At 48.9% G+C, this 18,527-nt stretch overlaps 1 protein-coding gene across 5 annotated transcripts in view; it reads right to left on the bottom strand.

Moving 5' to 3' along the window:
- Positions 1-18,527, bottom strand: part of LOC147114087 (cyclin-dependent kinase-like 3) — a 170,872-nt gene that overhangs the window by 125,735 nt on the left and 26,610 nt on the right. For all 5 annotated transcript variants that reach the window (XM_085995679.1, XM_085995675.1, XM_085995676.1 and 2 more), the window contains exon 3: positions 5,021-5,215. In XM_085995679.1, coding sequence (XP_085851805.1) covers positions 5,021-5,215 — 195 coding nt within the window. The remainder of the gene's footprint in view (positions 1-5,020; positions 5,216-18,527) is intronic.

Below are 18,527 nucleotides of genomic sequence, written 5' to 3'. Positions count from 1 at the left end.
GCCTAAGGCGACTTGAGACGGCCGATTGCGGGTGGCCTGGCCGGGTTGCCGGGGTAACCCTCCTCCCCCTCCCGAGCCCCGCCCCTCCTGAGGCCGGGCCTGAGGCGGCTTGAGACGGCCGATTGCGGCTGGCCAGGCCCGGTTGCCGGGGTAACCCTCCTCCCCTCTCCGCCCTCCCGATCTCCGGGACCGGGCCTGAGCGGCTTGAGATGGCCGATTGCGGCTGGCCGAGCCCGGTTGCCAGGTTAACCCTCTCCGCTCCCCCTTTCCGCTACCCCCCTCCCCTCCTGAGCCCCGCCCCCTCAAGCCACACCCCCCAGCGGGACGGCCGGTGCGTAGCTCGGGCGTGGCTGGCAAGGAGAGGCCCAGGCTTCAAGGCCTGAGGGCTACCGACAGCAGACCTGGAGAAATGAAACAGATAATGGACTCATTTATAACACACAAATTATATAATGAGTTAGTTGGGCTCCTAAGTACCAAATTTGTGGTGGATAAAATCCCCTCCACACGTACAGAAAGTGGAGAAAAAAAAACTTACAAATCAAGATGGCTGACACTCACCTCGGTTCAGAATGATAAGGCCCGCCCACACACGCACCGATTGGTCAACCATCAGGTCACTGAACTGTAGGATTGGTCAACATCATCACGTCACTCAACTGTAGGATGGCCCGCCTGCACACGCAATGAACCCGCCCCCGTGACGCAGCGATTGGTCAACCGTCAAGTCGCTCGACTGTACGGTTGGTCAACCTTCACGTCACTCAATGCTAATGAGGGGATAATGAGCGGAATTTTGAACGTTTTTTGGATACCGTCGGCACAATTTTTGTCTCACCGAAAAGTAAATACGCTTATGACCCCTCCGGAATCGTAAGCTTTCTTTTGATGTAACACACGTGTAGGTACGCTCTATAACTTTTGAGTGTATAGAGGATAGACAGACAGACAGACAGAAGAGCAATTATATATATATAGACTAGCTGGGGAGCCCCGCGTTGCGAGGGCAATTTTGGGGCGCGAGGGCAATTTTGGGGCGCGAGGGCAATTTTGGGGTGCTTGGTCTCCCTGCCCCTGTGTGTCCCCCCTCTCCCTGTCATGTCCTCTCCCTGTCCTATCCCTCCCTCCCCTGTCCCCCTCGCCCACCCGCTCCCCTCCCTCCCCCCGCTCCCCTCCTCCCCTCCCGTCGCCCACCCCCACCCCCACCCCCTCCCCTGTCTGTGTCCCTCCCTCCCCCGCTCCCCCCGTCCCTCTCTCTGGCCCCTCCCCCTGCCTACCTGAGGTCCGGTGCCGTTGCCAGAGCGGGAATGCTGAGCGGCGGCCGGCGCCGGGAGCGGGCTCTCGGGGCCGGCGCATGCGCGGTCAGTGCGGCCGGCGCATGCGCGGTCAGTGCGGCCGGCGCATGCGCGGTCAGTGCGGCCGGCGCATGCGCGGTCAGTGCGGCCGGCGCATGCGCAGTCAGTGCGGCCGGCGCATGCGCGGTCAGTGCGGCAAGTGGGATTCTTTGACACCATACAAACACAAAAGGAAATCTGAACAATCAGAAACCAATACAAACCACAATCTACACCTCCCACTGACAACAATGAAAGAATACTGGTGAACATTGCATTACAGCTAAGTATCAACAACAACTTGTATTTATATAGTGCCTTTAATGTAGTAAAACATCCCAAGGCAGTTCACAGGAGTATTAAAAGACAAAAAATTTGACACCGAGCCACATAAGGAGAAATTAGGGCAGGTGACCAAAAGCTTGGTCAAAGAGGTAGGTTTTAAGGAGCGTCTTAAAGGAGGAAAGAGAGGTAACTGTTATGTCCGTGTATCTTAATGTTATGTCCTTCAATAATCAGACAACAGGCTGCAGGGAACGATTCAACAGGTGTTTACTGAATGAGGGTTACTCTAGAACTAACTGTACAGATCACTACTCAGGGTTTATATACAGGTGTGGTCACTGCCGGTACTACAGTATACAGGAGCTGTAAAAAGTAGTTCTCTCCCTTAAAGGTACATACATTACAGTAACAAGGCAGAGAGGTTTAGGTAGGGAATTCCAGAGCTTAGGACCTAGACAAGGCACGGCCACCAATGGTTGAGCGATTATAATCAGGGATGGTCAAGAGGGCAGAATTAGTGGAGCACTGATATCTCGGGGGGTTGTGGGGCTGAAGGAGATTACAGAGATAGGGAGGGGCGAGGGCATGGAGGGATTTGAAAACAAGGATGAGAATTTTGAAATCAAGGCGTTGCTTAACCGGGAGCCAATGTAGGTCAGAGAGCACAGGGGTGATGGGTGAATGGGACTTGGTGCGAGTTAGGACACTAAATTAGTAAATTAATGAAGCAGTAGGCACCAGCAAAATAAATGGTGAATTAATAAATTCATAAACCAGAAGGCAACCAACAAATCAAAAAATTAATGAAGCAACATGAAACAACAAATGAATCATCAATTAATGGGGGAGCAAGCACCAGTGAATTAACGGAGCAGTGGACACACCAACAAATAAATTAATGGAGCATTGGGCACATGAATTAATTAATTAATGGGGGAGCAAGCACCAGTGAATTAACGGAGCAGTGGACACACCAACAAATAAATTAATGGAGCATTGGGCATATGAATGCATAAATTAATGAGGGAGCAAGCACCAGTGAATTCATGAACTGACCCCCGTTCGGACGGAATTCCTCATCGGCGCACGGCCCTGAAACCCCCCTTGGGAACCGGCGCCTCACAACTTGAGCCTTCTCAGGGAAATGCCCTCTGTGCCCTTTAGCTCTGCGCGGAGGGGTTTCCTGTACGGGCTGCTCCTGCACACTCTCCACTTTGTCATCTTCGCCTGCCGACCGGACATCTTGCTGTCCGGCAAAGACGGAGGTCCCCAATGGAGGGCTCTCTACGCAGGAGTCCTCCCCTTTTCTATTGGGGACTTGGCCTGGAGGGTGTTGCACGGAGCAGTCCTGTGCAATAAAATGTTAAGTAGGTTTACGGACTCCCAGGCCGCCTGCCTTTTTTGCGGCCTAGAGGAGTCCATGTTCCATGTGTATATAGAATGCGTGAGGTTGCAGCCCCTGTTCCATTATTTGAAGGGGCTGCTCCTCGATTTTTGGTTGCACTTCAGTCCCACACTCCTGATCTTCGGTCACCATGTGCGGAGGGGAGCGGGCAGGTCGGAGGACCTCCTCGTAGGACTGCTCCTGGGCCTGGCCAAAGTGGCCATTAATAGGTCCAGGCAGCGGGCGGTCGAGGGGGTCGTTCGGCCCAATTGCCTGCCTCTCTTCTGCGGCTATGTTCGCGCCCGGGTGGCCCTGGAGATGGAGCACGCGGTGTCCGCCGGCACACTTGAGGCCTTCTGAGACCAGTGGGTGCCGCGGGGACTGGAGTGCATCATCACCCCGGCTAAACCAATTTTTAATTTAATTTTGTTAAGTTTTATTTAAAGTTTTATTAAGTTACAGTTAATTTACAGTTAATTTGGTTCAATAAAAGAGGACCAGTGAATTCATGAATTAATGGAGCGCAGACACAGCAATAAATTAATATAAGTGGCACACCAACAAATCAATAATTTAATGGAGCAGAGGGCACCAGTGAATTATTAATTCATAAAGCAGCAATCATACCAATAAATCAGTAAATTAATAGAGTAGCAGTCACACCAACACATTAATAAATTAATGGAGCAACAGGTACCAGTGAATCAATACTGCCCCTCCTAACTTTGCTGCCACTGCTTCCTGCCCATGTGATTACTAACTGAGTTTTGCTGGTTTCACTGTTATTTTAGTCATTTTGCTTTTCAAAGCACTATGTGCCATTATCAGGATTTTAGTTTGTCAAAGCCTTTAAACAGCTAATATAATGAGTTAAAGATTCCTGTGTTTGAAAATTCAGTCGTGGCTTAGTGAAAAGTTCATAGAGAGACAGAGTAAGTAGAGGTGCAGGTGGGTTTCTGAATGTTCAAGAAAACTCCTGCTGCTGTTACAGCAGGGGTCTGCTGGAACAGCCAAGCAAATTTGGGGCCAGTGTGCTTGATCCACTGACTGATCCAATTTCCTTGAGTATCCTCTATCTACATAGGCCTGGAATTTGCGGTCACCAGCGAAGCAAAGGCGTTCGCAGCTGGCCCCGAAGTACGCTCCGCACAAGGATCTCGCGATCCCTGTGTCAAGAACTTTGGGTTTTCCGACCTTCAATTCAAATCAATGGAAGTTAATGGGGTTTCCCTTGTGCAGAGTACTGTGATGTCAACAGGCTGTCTAAGCAGCCGATCAAAAGGCAGAATTCTCACAGACAGCGAACAAAGAAGTGAGTAAGCTCTTAAAATGCTAACTTTTTAAAAATGTTAGAGACAGCAAAACAAAGATTCGGGCTCGCACATGGGGAAAAGGCAAACCTGAAATAAAAATGGACACATTTTTTTCTTTTTTAATTTAATTTTTTTTTGGAAAAGTTTCTTATAAATTTTAATTTTTATTAAAATAGACAAATTTCACACTGCACAAAATTAAAATTAGTTTTCCAGGCCCTTAACATTTGTTTAGCAGTCAATATGCTGTTAAAATCCCAGTTACACCTAATCCCTTTAGGTCTACTTTTAGTAGAGAATTTAACAGCGTACTTACTGCGGAAGAGCCAAAGTTTTCGTCAGTTTCAATGATTTGGCTGATTGCACAGATTGCTGACTCTGTGGGGTGGGGGTCACAGCGCAGCCTGTTTCAGAGCTGTCAATGACTGACTGCAACTTCAGGATTTCTGCATGCGCCTGCTTCAAAGGCGGAATGACTGTGAACCCTGTCAGTTTGTCGTCATCCCAACCACAGATTCCGCGCCATAGTATTTAAAATCTTGCACTGGGCGTGCACTTCCTGCCCACAAACCTTCCTGTTGTCATAGTCTTTGATCACATTTTCTGCCAACATTTTCTGAAATCTCTCTCCCATCTTTGCAAGTAGGCAAAGTCACAAGCAATTTACTAGTAAGTCTTAAGTGTCTTCAGTTGTGTTTACTCACATTGTTCTTATGAAGATACTCTGTGGCCCTTAACACCTGAATGAGGCATTTTCTGAGTCTCTTACTCTCCAGCCCATTTGGAAACCGTTCCAAATCGTCCAAAACAGTGTGATCAACAAACTCAAACACCAAGAATAAACGTTTCTTCTGCTTGAACACCTCAATAAGGTTTACCAGATTCTCATGCCTAAATTGCTGTCAAAGAATAAGTAAGATGGACAGAAAGAAAATCATAATTATTCACAACTGAAACTTATAACCCTGTGTTAAAAACAGAACAATGGCAGTTAAGACAGGATACAAGCTGGAACTTCCCAATTCCCCATTCTGTGAGTTCTTGATCTTGGGCAGGAATGTGAGAAGATAGTGGGGCAAAGAAAACTCATGGGGATGTCATCATGAAAACCACTCTCATGCACCTAGTACCAGCTGTCTCTTTTTATTTGGTCAGCCAAGTGTCAAGTGTCTGGCAGGCATGGAAACCTATTACCATGCTTAACAGTCTTCAAGCCAAGCTACTGAGAAATCCACCAAGGTGTATTTGCCTGATATAGAGTGCATGCCCTCTCTCCACAAGGACAATTTCCACTTTCCTAACTCCAGAGAGTTTAGATGCAGATCTGCAAGAGCCAAAGCTTAGGAAATCCCAAGTGTGCACAGGTGGACTGCTATAATTTAACCAACCAAAACAGCACAGCTTACCAGCACAGAGCATTAGTAAACTCCACTTCGCATGTCCAGGCAGGATCACACTAACCACATTTTACCATTATCTTGCAGAGTTATTCAGACCTGAGTAGGAAGAGTCCCAGCCCCCAGTGGCAGGTTTACCTCTCCAGGTCCCATTACAAGCCAGGCTTTTCTGAGTTTTGTAGGTTGGCATGTACTTGTGAAGAGTTTCTGGTACGTAATGTCTGACAGTGTCCTGGAGGTTTGAAGACCTGTGGATTGAAGTTCTGATGAAAGGTCAATGACCTGAAACATTAACTAGGACTAGAATTTTCCGGGGTGGTAGCGGGCGAGATCGTGGTGGTCGGGTGGGAACCTGCTGTCATCTTGCTCCCACGCACCTTTCCCCCAGCCGGGCGACCCAATTTCCACAATTATTAGCTTGTTGTCAGACCCTTAAGAGTGTTTTTAAACTTACCTTTTAAATTTAACTGGATGCCCACGGGGACCACGCTGCTCGGGAAGCACGTCTGTAAACCTGAGGTGGGAGTTGAGTGGCCATTGCTCCAGGACCTCATTGCGGCGAGAGGAGCGAGAGCAACAGCGCTTTAAAGAGCGCGAGAGCAGTGGCGAGGGGAGCAGTGAGAGACCAGCTAGAGGAGCGGGAGAGGTGGCACTATAAAGAGCGCAAGAGGAATAGGAGGCAGCGGACCTGGGTGAGACCAAAGCGAGAGCAGAGCGAGAGAGGCAGCAACTCAACAGAGGCAGAATCCAAAAGAGTGATGTCAGAGTAGAAAAAGTGACATCGGCATAAGGGAAGGAGCTGATTGGTGAGTAGCTCGTAAGTGTTTTTTTTTAAGTTTTAAGTTTATTTCTGCTAAGTTAATTCTTAGTCTATTAAATAGAGGCATGGCAGGGCAGCTCAGTCCCATGGAGTGCACATCCTGCGCCATGTGGGAAGCCCTGGACGCTTCGCATTGCCTGGACGACCACATGTGCAGGAAGTGTCACCAGCTAGGGCAGCTCGAGATCAGTGTTTCAGAGCATGAGCGGCAGCTGGAGTCACTGCGGTGCATCCGCGAGGCTGAGAGTTACGTGGATAGCATGTTTCTGGAGGTGCAGACCCCGCAGCTTCAGAGTGTGCAGGCAGAGAGGGAATGAGTGACCACCAGACAGAAGAGGAGGACCAGGCAGGTGGTGCAGGAGTCCCCAGAGTGCATCGCACTCTCCAGCCAGTATTCTGTTCTGAGTACTGGTGGGGGGTGATGGTTCCTCTGGGGAGTGCAGCCAGAGTCAAGTCCACGGCACCACGGGTGGCTCAGCTGCACAGGGGGATGGAAAAGAGTGGAAGAGTAATAATGGAAGAGCAATAGTGGTAAGGGATTCGATAGGGGAGCAGATAGGCATTTCTGCAGCCACAGACGTGATTCCAAAATGGTATGTTGCCTCTCTGGTGCCAGGGTCAAGGATGTCACTGAGCGGTTGCATGACACTCTGAGGGGGGAGGGTGAACAGCCAGACGTCATTGCCCATATCGATACCAACGACAAAGGCACAAAGAGGGATGGGGTCCTGCAGGCAGAGTTTAGGGAGCTAGGAAAGAGATTAAAAAGCATGACCTCAAAGGTAGTAATCTCCGGATTCCCACGTGCTAGTGGGTACAGGACTAGGAGGATAGAACAGATGAATGCGTGGCTGGAGAGATGGTGCAGGAGGGAGGGCTTCAGACTCCTGAGGCATTGGGACCGTTTCTGGGGAAGGTGGGACCTGTACAAGCCGGACAGGTTACACCTCAACAGGACCGGAACCAATATTCTTGTGGGGAGGTTTGTTGGTGCTGTTGGGGAGGGTTTAAACTAGCTTGGCAGGGGGATGGGCACCAGCATATAGGAGTGGAAAAGAGGAATAAGGTGCATAAAAGAGTGAGTGAGTGAGTGAAAGTAGTACTAGAGGCAGGAGTAGTGCCATATTGGATAGGAGCAGACTAAGGAAGACTACGAAAAATTCAAAAATGGGTTTAGAATGCATGTATGGAAATGCACAAAGTGTGGTGAATAAGGTTGGTGTGCTACAAGCACAATTAGTCGTGTGGCAATATGATGTTGTGGCAATAACGGAAACATGGCTTAAAAACGGTGAGGACTGGGCACTTAATATTCAAGGGTACAAGGTGTTCAGGAAAGATAGGGAAGGAAAAAAGAGGTGGGCTGGCAGTGCTGATTAAGGAATGATGTGGAGATGCCGGTGTTGGACTGGGGTGGACAAATGTGGGAAGTCACACAACACCAGGTTATAGTCCAACAGCTTTATTTGAAATCACAAGCTTTCGGAGCGCTGCTCCTTCATCAGGTGAAGTGAAGAGATGCATATAGGCACAGCATATATAGTCAGAGAACACTGCCAGATGATTACAGGTAATCTTTCTAACTGCCCTTTATCACACCTCGGCAGAGAGATAATCACAGCAATCAAAGGTGTGAATGGTGTCCAAACAGGTCAGTCAGGAAAACATTACATCAAAGAACAATGAGGTGGGGTCACAATGGGTCAAATGTTGCAGATGCTGGGGTCTGTATGAACAACAGAAAAAAAACAAAAAACTTTGCTGGAAATCACAGCAGGTCCGGCCGCATCTGTGCAGAGAGAACAAGCCAACGACGACTCGAGTCTGGATGACTCTACGTCAGGTGGGGTTACATGTAACGTGACATGAACCCAAGATCCCGGTTGAGGCCGTCCTCATGAGTGCGGAACGTGGCTATCAGTTTCTGCTCGACGATTTTGCATTGTCGTGTGTCTCGAAGGCCGCCTTGGAGAATGCTTACCCGAAGATCGGAGGCTGAATGTCCTTGACTGCTGAAGTGTTCCCCGACTGGGAGGGAACAGTCCTGCCTGGCGATTGTTGTGCGGTGTCCGTTCATCCGTTGTCGCAATGTCTGCATGGTCTTGCCGATGTACCATGCTCCGGGGCATCCTTTCCTGCAACGTATGAGGTAGACAACGTTCGCCGAGTCACATGAGTATGAGTGGGTGGTGTCCTCACGAGTAATGATGGTATCTGTGTTGATGATCTGGCATGACTTGCAGAGGTTGCCGTGGCAGGGTTGTGTGGTGGTGTGGGAGGCAGTAGAAGTCTACCACGCGTTGATGCATCTCCTGACAGCTTGACATGTATGCTCAAGCTGTCAGGAGATGCATCAATGCCAGATTCATCAGCCGCACTCACAAGGCAGTCCAGAATGTCACCCGAGCACAACGCAACGCCATCCACGCTCTCAAGACCAACCGCAACATCGTCATCAAACCTGCAGACAAAGGAGGAGCCATCATCATACAGAACAGAATGGACTATTGCAAAGAAGCATACCGACAACTGGACAACCAGGAGCACTACAGACAGTTACCCGCAGATCCGACCAAACAACACACCCGCCAACTCAACAGACTGATCAAGACCTTCGATCCAGACCTTCAGAGCATCCTACGCACTCTCATCCCACGTACTCCCCGCGTGGGAGACTTCTACTGCCTCCCAAAGATACACAAAGCCAACACACCCGGACGTCCTATCGTATCAGGCAACGGAACCCTGTGTGAGAATCTCTCTGGATACATCGAGGGCATCCTGAAACCCATCGTACAGGGAACCGCCAGCTTCTGTCGCGACACTACAGACTTCTTACAGAAACTCAGCACCCACGGACCAGTTGAACCAGGAACACTCCTTGCCATGATGGACGTCTCGGCACTCTACACCAGTATCCCCCACAATGACGGCATCACTGCGACAGTCTCAGTACTCAACACCAACAACAGCCAATCTCCAGACGCCATCCTACAACTCATCTGCTTCATCCTTGACCACAATGTCTTCACCTTCGACAACCAGTTCTTTACCCAAACACACGGAACAACCATGGGGACCAAATTCGCACCCCAATACGCCAACATCTTCATGCATAAGTTCGAGCAAGACTTCGTCACAGCACAGGACCTCCAACCAACGCTATACACCAGATACATCGACGACATTTTCTTCCTATGGACCCACGGCAAGAATCACTGAAAGGACTACACAATGACATCAACAAGTTCCATCAAACCATCAAACTCACCATGGACTACTCCTCAGAATCGGTTTCATTCTTGGACACACGAATCGCGATCAAAGACGGACACCTCAGCACTTCACTCTACCGCAAGCCCACGGACAACCTCACGATGCTCCACTTCTCCAGCTTCCACCCTAACCACGTTAAAGAAGCCATCCCCTATGGACAAGCCCTGCGAATACACAGGGTCTGCTCAGACGAGGAGGAACGCGATGGACACCTACAGACGCTGAAAGACGCCCTCGTAAGAACGGGATATGACGCTCGACTCGTCCATCAACAGTTCCGACGGGCCACAGCGAAAAATCGCACAGACCTCCTCAGAAGACAAACACGGGACACAACCAGCAGAGTACCCTTCGTCGTCCAGTACTTCCCCGGAGCGGAGAAACTATGCCATGTTCTCCGCAGCCTTCAACATGTCATCGATGATGACGAACACCTCGCTAAGGCCATCCCCACGCCTCCACTACTCGTCTTCAAACAGCCGCCTAGCCTCAAACAGACCATTGTTCGCAGCAAATTACCCAGATTTCAGGAGAACAGCGACCACGCCACCACACAACCCTGCCACGGCAACCTCTGCAAGACATGCCAGATCATCAACACAGATACCATCATCACACGTGAGGACACCACCCACCAGGTACATGGTACATACTCATGTGACTCGGCCAACATTGTCTACCTCATACGTTGCAGGTAAGGATGCCCCGGAGCATGGTACATCGGCGAGACCATGCAGACACTGCGACAACGGATGAACGGACACTGCACAACAATCGCCAGGCAGGACTGTTCCCTCCCAGTCGGGGAACACTTCAGCAGTCAAGGACATTCAGCCTCCGATCTTCGGGTAAGCATTCTCCAAGGTGGCCTTCGAGACACACGACAACGCAAAATCGTCGAGCAGAAACTGATAGCCACGTTCCGCACTCATGAGGACGGCCTCAACCGGGATCTTGGGTTCATGTTACGCTACATGTAACCCCACCTGACGTAGTGTCATCCAGACTCGAGTCGTCGTTGGCTTGTTCTCTCTGCACAGATGCGGCCGGACCTGCTGTGATTTCCAGCAAAGTTTTTTGGGTTTTTTCTGTTTTTCATACAGACCCCAGCATCTGCAACATTTGACCCCTTGTGACCCCACCTCATTGTTCTTTGATGTAATGTTTTCCTGACTGACCTGTTTGGACACCATTCACACCTTTGATTGCTGTGATTATCTCCCTGCCGAAGTGTGATAAAGGGCAGTTAGAAAGATTACCTGTAATCATCTGGCAGTGTTCTCTGACTATATATGCTGTGCCTATATGCATCTCTTCACTTCACCTGACGAAGGAACAGCGCTCCGAAAGCTTGTGATTTCAAATAAAGCTGTTGTGTGACTTCCCTGATTAAGGAAGACATTGTAGTGTTGGAAAGGGAGGATGTTCTTGAGGGGACAAGGACAGAATCCATTTGGTTAGAGTTGAGGAGCAAAAAGGGTATGATCACGCTATTGGGGGTATTCTATAGGCCTCCAAATAGTGAGAGGGAGGTAGAGGAGCAAATCTGCAGGGAAATTGAGATATGCAAGAGCTATAGATTGGTGATATTGGGGGACTTTAATTACCCAAATATCGATTGGGATAATGCTAGGGTAAAGGGAAAGGAGGGGGAGGAATTTCTGAAATGTGTTCAGGAGCATTTCCTTGACCAGTATGTTCTTGGCCCAACTAGGAAGGAGGCATTGCTAGATTTGGTGCTGGGGAATGAGGTGGGCCAGGTCGACCAAGTGTCTGTGGGAGAACACTTGGGTACGAGTGATCATCGTATCATAAGATTTAGATTAGCAATGGAGAGGAGCAAGGAACAATCTAGAGTGGAACTTCTAAACTGGAATAGGGCTAACTTCAATGGGATGCGAAAGGATCTAGCCAGGGTAAAATGGAACCAAAGACTGACAGGTAAAACTGTAATGGAACAATGGGTAATCTTTAAGGAGTAAATGTTCCAAGTACAGGCTAGGTACATTCCAGCAAGAGGGAAGGGTAAGGGAATGAAAACAAGAGCTCCTTGGATGACAAGGGAGGTAGAGAAGATGATGAATCAAAAAAAGAGGGTGTATGATGCATGTCAGGTGAGTTCTTCAAGGGAGAACCAGACCAAATACAATAAGTTGAGAGGGGAAGTGAAGATGAAAATAAGATTGGCAAAGATAGAATATGAGAGTAGAATGGCGGTTAACATAAAAGGGAACCCAAAAATCTTCTACCGGCATGTAAACAGTAAACAGGTAGTAAAAGGCGGGGTGGGTCATATTAATGACAAAGAAGGTGTTATATGCTTAGAGGTGCAGGGCAAGGCTAGAATACTCAATGAGTACTTTGTATCGATGTTTACTAAGGAGGTGGATGCTGACAAAATATCAGTAGAAGTGGAAAAGCTAGAAGCAATGGAAGGGGTGAAAATTGATAGACAGGATGTACTAGAAAGGCTGGGTATGCTTAGAGTGGATAAGTCACCTGGTCCAGATGGCTTGCATCACAGATTGCTAAGGGAATTGGGGGAGGAGATAGCGAAAGGGCTTGCCATAATTTTCCCATCTTCCCTAGATGCGGGGTAGGTGCCTGAGGATTGGAAAGTGGCAAATGTGAGACCATTGTTAAAGAAAGGGTGTAAGGACAATCCTAGTTACTACAGGCCGGTCAGTTTAACATCAGTGGTGGGTAAGGTTTTAGAAACAATAATCAAGGAAAAAATTAATGGGCACTTGGAGAGGTTTAAGCTAATTAAGGAGAGCCAACACAGATTTGTGAAAGGCAGATCATGTTTGACTAATCTAATTGAATTTTCTAATGAAGTAACAGGGAGGATCAATGAAGGGAATGCAATGGATGTTGTCTACATGGATTTTAGGAAGGCGTTTGACAAAGTACCACATAGAAGGCTGGTTAACGAAATTGAGGCTCATGGAATAGGTGGGTCAGTGGCAGCTTGGATAAGGAATTGGCTTAAGGACAGAAAACGGCGAGTTGTGGTAAATGGCTATTTTTTAGACTGGAGGATGGTAGACAGTGGTGTTCCCCAAGGGTCAATGCTGGGGCCTCTGCTTTTTTTGATATATATAAATGACCTGGATATTGGAATACAAAGTAAAATTTCTAAATTTGCCGATGCCACCAAACTTGGGGGTGTGGCAAACAGTAAGGATGATACCAATCGATTGCAACAGGACATAGAAAGGCTAGCAGAATGGGCAGATAAGTGGCAGATGGAATTTAATACAGAGAAGTGTGAGGTGATGCATTATGGCAGAAGGAACAGGGAGAGGCAATATACACTTAATGGCACAGTTTTAAAGAGTGTGCAGGGACAACGGGACCTGGGAGTTAATGTGCATAGGTCCCTGAAGGTGGCAGGAAATATTGAGAGAGTGGTTAACAAAGCATATGGGATCTTGGGTTTCATAAATAGAGGTATTGAGTACAAAAGTAGAGAAGTTATGCTGAACCTTTATAAAGCGCTGGTTAGGCCACAACTGGAGTATTGTGCCTAGTTCTGGCCACCACACTTTAGGAAAGATGTGAAGGCCCTTGAGAGGGTGCAGAGGAGATTTACCAGAATGGTTCCGGAGATGGGGGATCTTAGCTACAAGGACAGTGTCATAAATCGCAACTTCTACAAGAAGTAACTCAGGAAGTACTACTGGACGGTCAGCTGAGGGCGCCGACCGAGGAGTATAAATACTCGGGTGTGGGCCCAACTTGGCCAGAGACAATCTGGAAACAGGAAGCTAGTGACTACTAACTAGACCTCCATGTTTTGTTACAAGTCGATTAAAGCCTTGCTTTATGTTCAACCAAGTGCGTAGTGAGTCTTTATTACGTCAGACAGGTTGCAGAAGCTGGATTTGTTTTCATTAGAGCAAAGGAGGTTGAGGGGCGATTTGATAGAGGTGTACAAGATTATGACGGGTTTGGATAGACTAGATGGGGAAAGGCTGTTTCCACTAGTTGATGGTACAAGAACCAGAGGACACAGATTTATGGTTTTGGGCAAGAGATACAGGGGGGATGTGAGGAAAAACATTTTTTAAACAGCGAGTGGTGAGGGCTTGGAACTCGCTACTGACAGAAGTGGTGAAAGCGGACACACTCAATGTTTTCAAGGGGTGACTGGATAGGCACTTGAGGGAAATAAACTTGCAGGGCTACGGGGATAGAGCGGGGGAATGGAACTGACTGGATTGCTCTACAGAGAGCCGGCACTGACTCGATGGGCCGAATGGCCTCCTTCTGTGCCGTTATGACTCTATGATTAGTTGACAGGATGAAATGTAGTATAAAAGCTCCCACCTGACAGCTGATCACTTTCCTCAGGCCGAAGCTGTTTCTCACTGCATTTGCAATACAGATTGAGCTTTCTGCTGGCTGTAAGTCTTTCAAGCAAAGTCTCCATCCAGTCTCATCTCATTGTGAGAACCTCTCTCACCATTGACAGATTGCTTCTGTCATCTCTACTTCACCTGCCAGCAACATGGGTGCCGTTTATATTGTCTCACCTTGGTCCTCAGAATCTGACCCCAATGAGCCCCAACACCCGCAGCACCAGGCACACCAGCAGCACCAACAACAACTCCAAGCTGCTCCGCAGTCACCTAATGCTGCACAGGACAGAGGGCATCGGCACCTGACCACATTGCTGCCCGGGAGGCCAGGGATGGCCTCATCATGGCCAGATTTAATTAACTTGACCTTGGCCACATGATGCGCCAGGTTGGCACTACCTCACACCAACTGCATAAAGGATCCCTATAATGCCCAAGCCATTCCTTTCCCACTCATCACCATTGCGGGGGTGGGGGGGGGGGGGGCGGTACCGTTATGTCTCACCATTCACTGCAACTCACTAAGCCACTTCCAAAGGTGAACACAAATCTGTCCAAGGCCAGAAAGTGTTGAAAATAAAGATTTTTATGTTTGACACATTAACAGAAACGTTACAGGAACATTGGATAAAACACCCATTTGGCTACCCTTGTGTGTTGTTAGTTGGTAAAGTTGCACTAGGATGAGGGTGAGTGTGAGGGGTGGCTAGTGAGATGGGGATGTGATATTGTAGATAGAGAGGGATGGTGGAGGTGCAAGGTAAGTTGGTGTAAGGATGTGCAGGAGTAGGGTAGGGAAGGCAGGGTGATGGGGATGTGATGAGAGACACAGCAGGATGAAGTTGAGTGTGGCTTTGTACTAATGTTTCCTGATCTAATAAGATCATTGAAACGTTTGTGGCACTGCACCCAGGTCCTCCTGGCCATATCCCTGCTTGTGACCTCCTCTGCAATCTGCAACCAGGCTGTCTTGGTCTCCTGGGAAGGTCTCTTCTGCCCATCGGAAGGGAAGAGGACCTCCCTGCGTGCTCTGTGGAGGGAGTCATCGGAGAACCTGGGTGCAGCCCTCTGCCTCTGTACATTCATTGTCAGTGTTTGTAGCACTTCAGTGCTGTAGAACACTGACAGCACTATGTTAGATTAAACTTCAAATGTAATGTGGCCAGGGTCCCTTTAAAGATCCCAGCTGAAAATGCATCATGAATGACATCACCAGACCCGCTCCATCTAATTGGGCCAGGTAACGTGCTGAGCGGGCTTAATAGGTCCCATTAAGGTAAGTTCATTTTCATCAGCGGGATGGAGCCAGCAGCGGGGTTGCAACCTACCACAGACACCGCCAGCACTGGACCCGCCAAGGTAGGCAAAACTCCGGCCTCTGTTTCTCCACAGATGCTGCCTGACTTGCTGAATAATTCCAGCATTTTCTGCTTTTATTTCAGATTTCCACAGTATTTTGCTTTCATTTGAAGACCTGAATGGCTCAGTTTACAGATTAGAGTCTACCATGGAGGGTTGACTGAATTCTACTCCACCATCATCCGTCATGTAAGCAAAGAGACCTTACTTACCAGCCCCAAGAAGGATAGTTCAACGTTGCTATTAGACAACTGACAAGCGAAGTTTTGAGCTCTTGCTGGTTAGACAATGCGTACCAGAAACTTCTTACAAGTAGCATAAGCATACATGCCAACCTGCAAAACTTCAAAAACAGCTTTGAATAAAGGTCTACAAGAATATTTCTTTGGATTTCAAAATGTTTATTATTGTTTGGGATCACATTCTACAGTTCAGTTTGTTTTTCTGTGAAAAATGAAACCTAATGGCCTCAATTGTGACATATGAAAAATAATCACAAAGAGAGTACAGTAGAACATGAGCTTGGCATGCCTTAAGATGCAGGAATACACAATGGCCTGGATTTTGCAGTTGGTGGCATACCGATGGAGTATGCCGCCGGCATCCGAATAGAATGTGAACTACTGCTCTCGCCGCATCTTGAGATCCACGCTCAACGCCATGCGCCACCACATGAACACTCTCGACCTCTCTCTTCAGCAGCACCGACACACTCTATCTCACAGCTGTCCGGGTTCACAGTTCCATTTCATCCTTCGACTCATCCGACGCTTCAACAAAAAACTTTTTTTCTTCCTTTCTGATGTCAAGGATCGTAAGCTTCATCAACTCTTGGACACCAACACCCCTCCGGAACCTTCTTCCCCGTCACTTTCCTCTGACCCCATCCCTTCTTCCAATCTTACCCCCTGCCGTGTTTTCACTATCCCCTCTGACCTTCCCCTCTCTGACCCTGAACGATCAGTTCTCAGCAAAGGTCTGAGCTTCATCCCCTTACGCCCCCATCTCAATGAATTTCGAGCTCGGCACGATGCTGAGCTCTTTTTCCGTCGCCTTCATCTCCGTGCCCACTTCTTTGGCCAGGAATCTTCCCCCCGCACAGCTGACCCTTTCTCCTGCTTTCAAAATTCTCATTCTACCTGGACCCCTCCCTTTGGCCTCTTACCCTCTCTAGATCCTTTCATTGCTAACTGCCGACGTGACATCGGCTGCCTCAATTTCTCTGCTCCCCTCTCTCACTCCAACCGACCTCCCTCTGAACTTGCAGCACTCCGTTCTCTCCGATCCAACCCTAACATTATCATTAAACCCACTGATAAGGGTGGTGCTGTTGTTGTTTGGCGAACCGACCTCTACCGTGCGGAAGCTGAACGCCAACTCTCGGACTCCGACTCCTACCTCCGCTTGGACCATGACCCCACTAGCAAACATCAAGCCATTGTTTCCAAGACTGTCACTGACCTCATCTCCTCTGGAGATCTTCCCTCCATGGCCGCCAACCTCATAGTCCCCCAACCCCGCACAGCCCGCTTCTACCTCCTTCCCAAGATCCACAAACAGGACTGCCCTGGTAGACCCATCATTTCAGCCTGTTCTTGCCCCACGGACCTTATCTCTTCCTATCTCGACTCTATTTTTTCTCCCCTTGTCCAATCTCTTCCCACTTACATTCGCAACTCTTCCGACGTCCTCCATCACTTTAACAGTTTCCAGTTTCCTGGCCCCAACCATCTCTTTTTCACTATGGACGTCCAATCCCTCTACACCTCCATCCCCCACCAGGTCAGCCTGAGGGCGCTCTGCTTCTTCCTTGAACAGAGGCCCAACCAGTCCCCATCACCACCACCCTCCTCCGCCTGGCTGAACTTGTTCTCACATTGAACAACCTCTCCTCTGACTCCACTCACTTCCTCCAAGTTAAGGTTGTTGCTATGGGAACCCGCATGGGCCCTAGCTATGCCTGCCTTTTCATGGGATATGTGGAACATTCTTTGTTTCAATCCTACTCAGGTACCCTCCCTCACCTCTTTTTCCGGTACATCGATGACTGTATCGGTGCCTTTTCCTGCTCTTGCCCTGAACTAGATAAGTTCATTCACTTTACTTCCAATTTCCACCCTTCCCTCACCTTCACATGGTCCATCTCCGACTCTTCTCTTCCCTTCCTTGACTTTTCCATCTCCATTGCTGGCGATCGACTTTCTACAAACATCCACTGCAAGCCCACTGACTCCCACAGCTACCTGGACTACACTTCCTCCCACCCCGCTTCCTGTAAGGACTCTATTCCATTCTCCCAATTTCTCCATCTCCGCCGCGTCTGTTCTGACGATGCCACTTTCCATACCAGTGCTTCCGACATGTCTTCCTTTTTCCTCAACCGAGGATTCCCCTCTACTGTGTTTGACATGGCCCTTGACCGTGTCCGTTCCATTTCCCGCACTTCTGCTCTCACCCCTTCCCCTCCCTCCCAGAATCATGATAGGGTTCCCCTTGTCCTCACCTTTCACCCCACCAGCCTCCACATTCAACGGATCATCCTCTGCCATTTCCGCCACCTCCAATGTGATCCCACCACCAAACGCATCTTCCCCTCACCTCCCCTTTCAGCATTCTGAAGGGACTGCTCCCTCCGCGACACCCTGGTCCACTCCTCAATCACCCCTAACAGCCCTTCCCCTTTGCCCGGCACCTTCCCGTGCAAGCCCAGGAGATGCAACACATGCCCTTTTACCTCCTCCCTTCCCACTGTCCAGGGCCCCAAGCACCCTTTCCAGGTGAAACAGCGATTTACTTGTACTTCTTGCAATTTAGTATACTGTATTCGCTGTTCACGATGCGGTCTCCTCTACATTGGGGTGACCAAACGTAGATTGGGCGACCGCTTTGCGGAACACCTCCATTCAGTCCATAAGGGTGACCCTGAGATTCCGGTCGCCTGCAACTTTAATTCACCGCATCACTCCCACTCTGATCTCTCTGTCCTTGGCCTATT

This window comes from Somniosus microcephalus, chromosome 8 (genome assembly GCF_052327205.1).
Source record: "Somniosus microcephalus isolate GS21.2 chromosome 8, FLI_Smic_1.0, whole genome shotgun sequence".
In the NCBI taxonomy this organism is placed as follows: Eukaryota; Metazoa; Chordata; class Chondrichthyes; order Squaliformes; family Somniosidae; genus Somniosus; species Somniosus microcephalus.
This window is presented reverse-complemented; position numbering and strand designations above follow the sequence as displayed.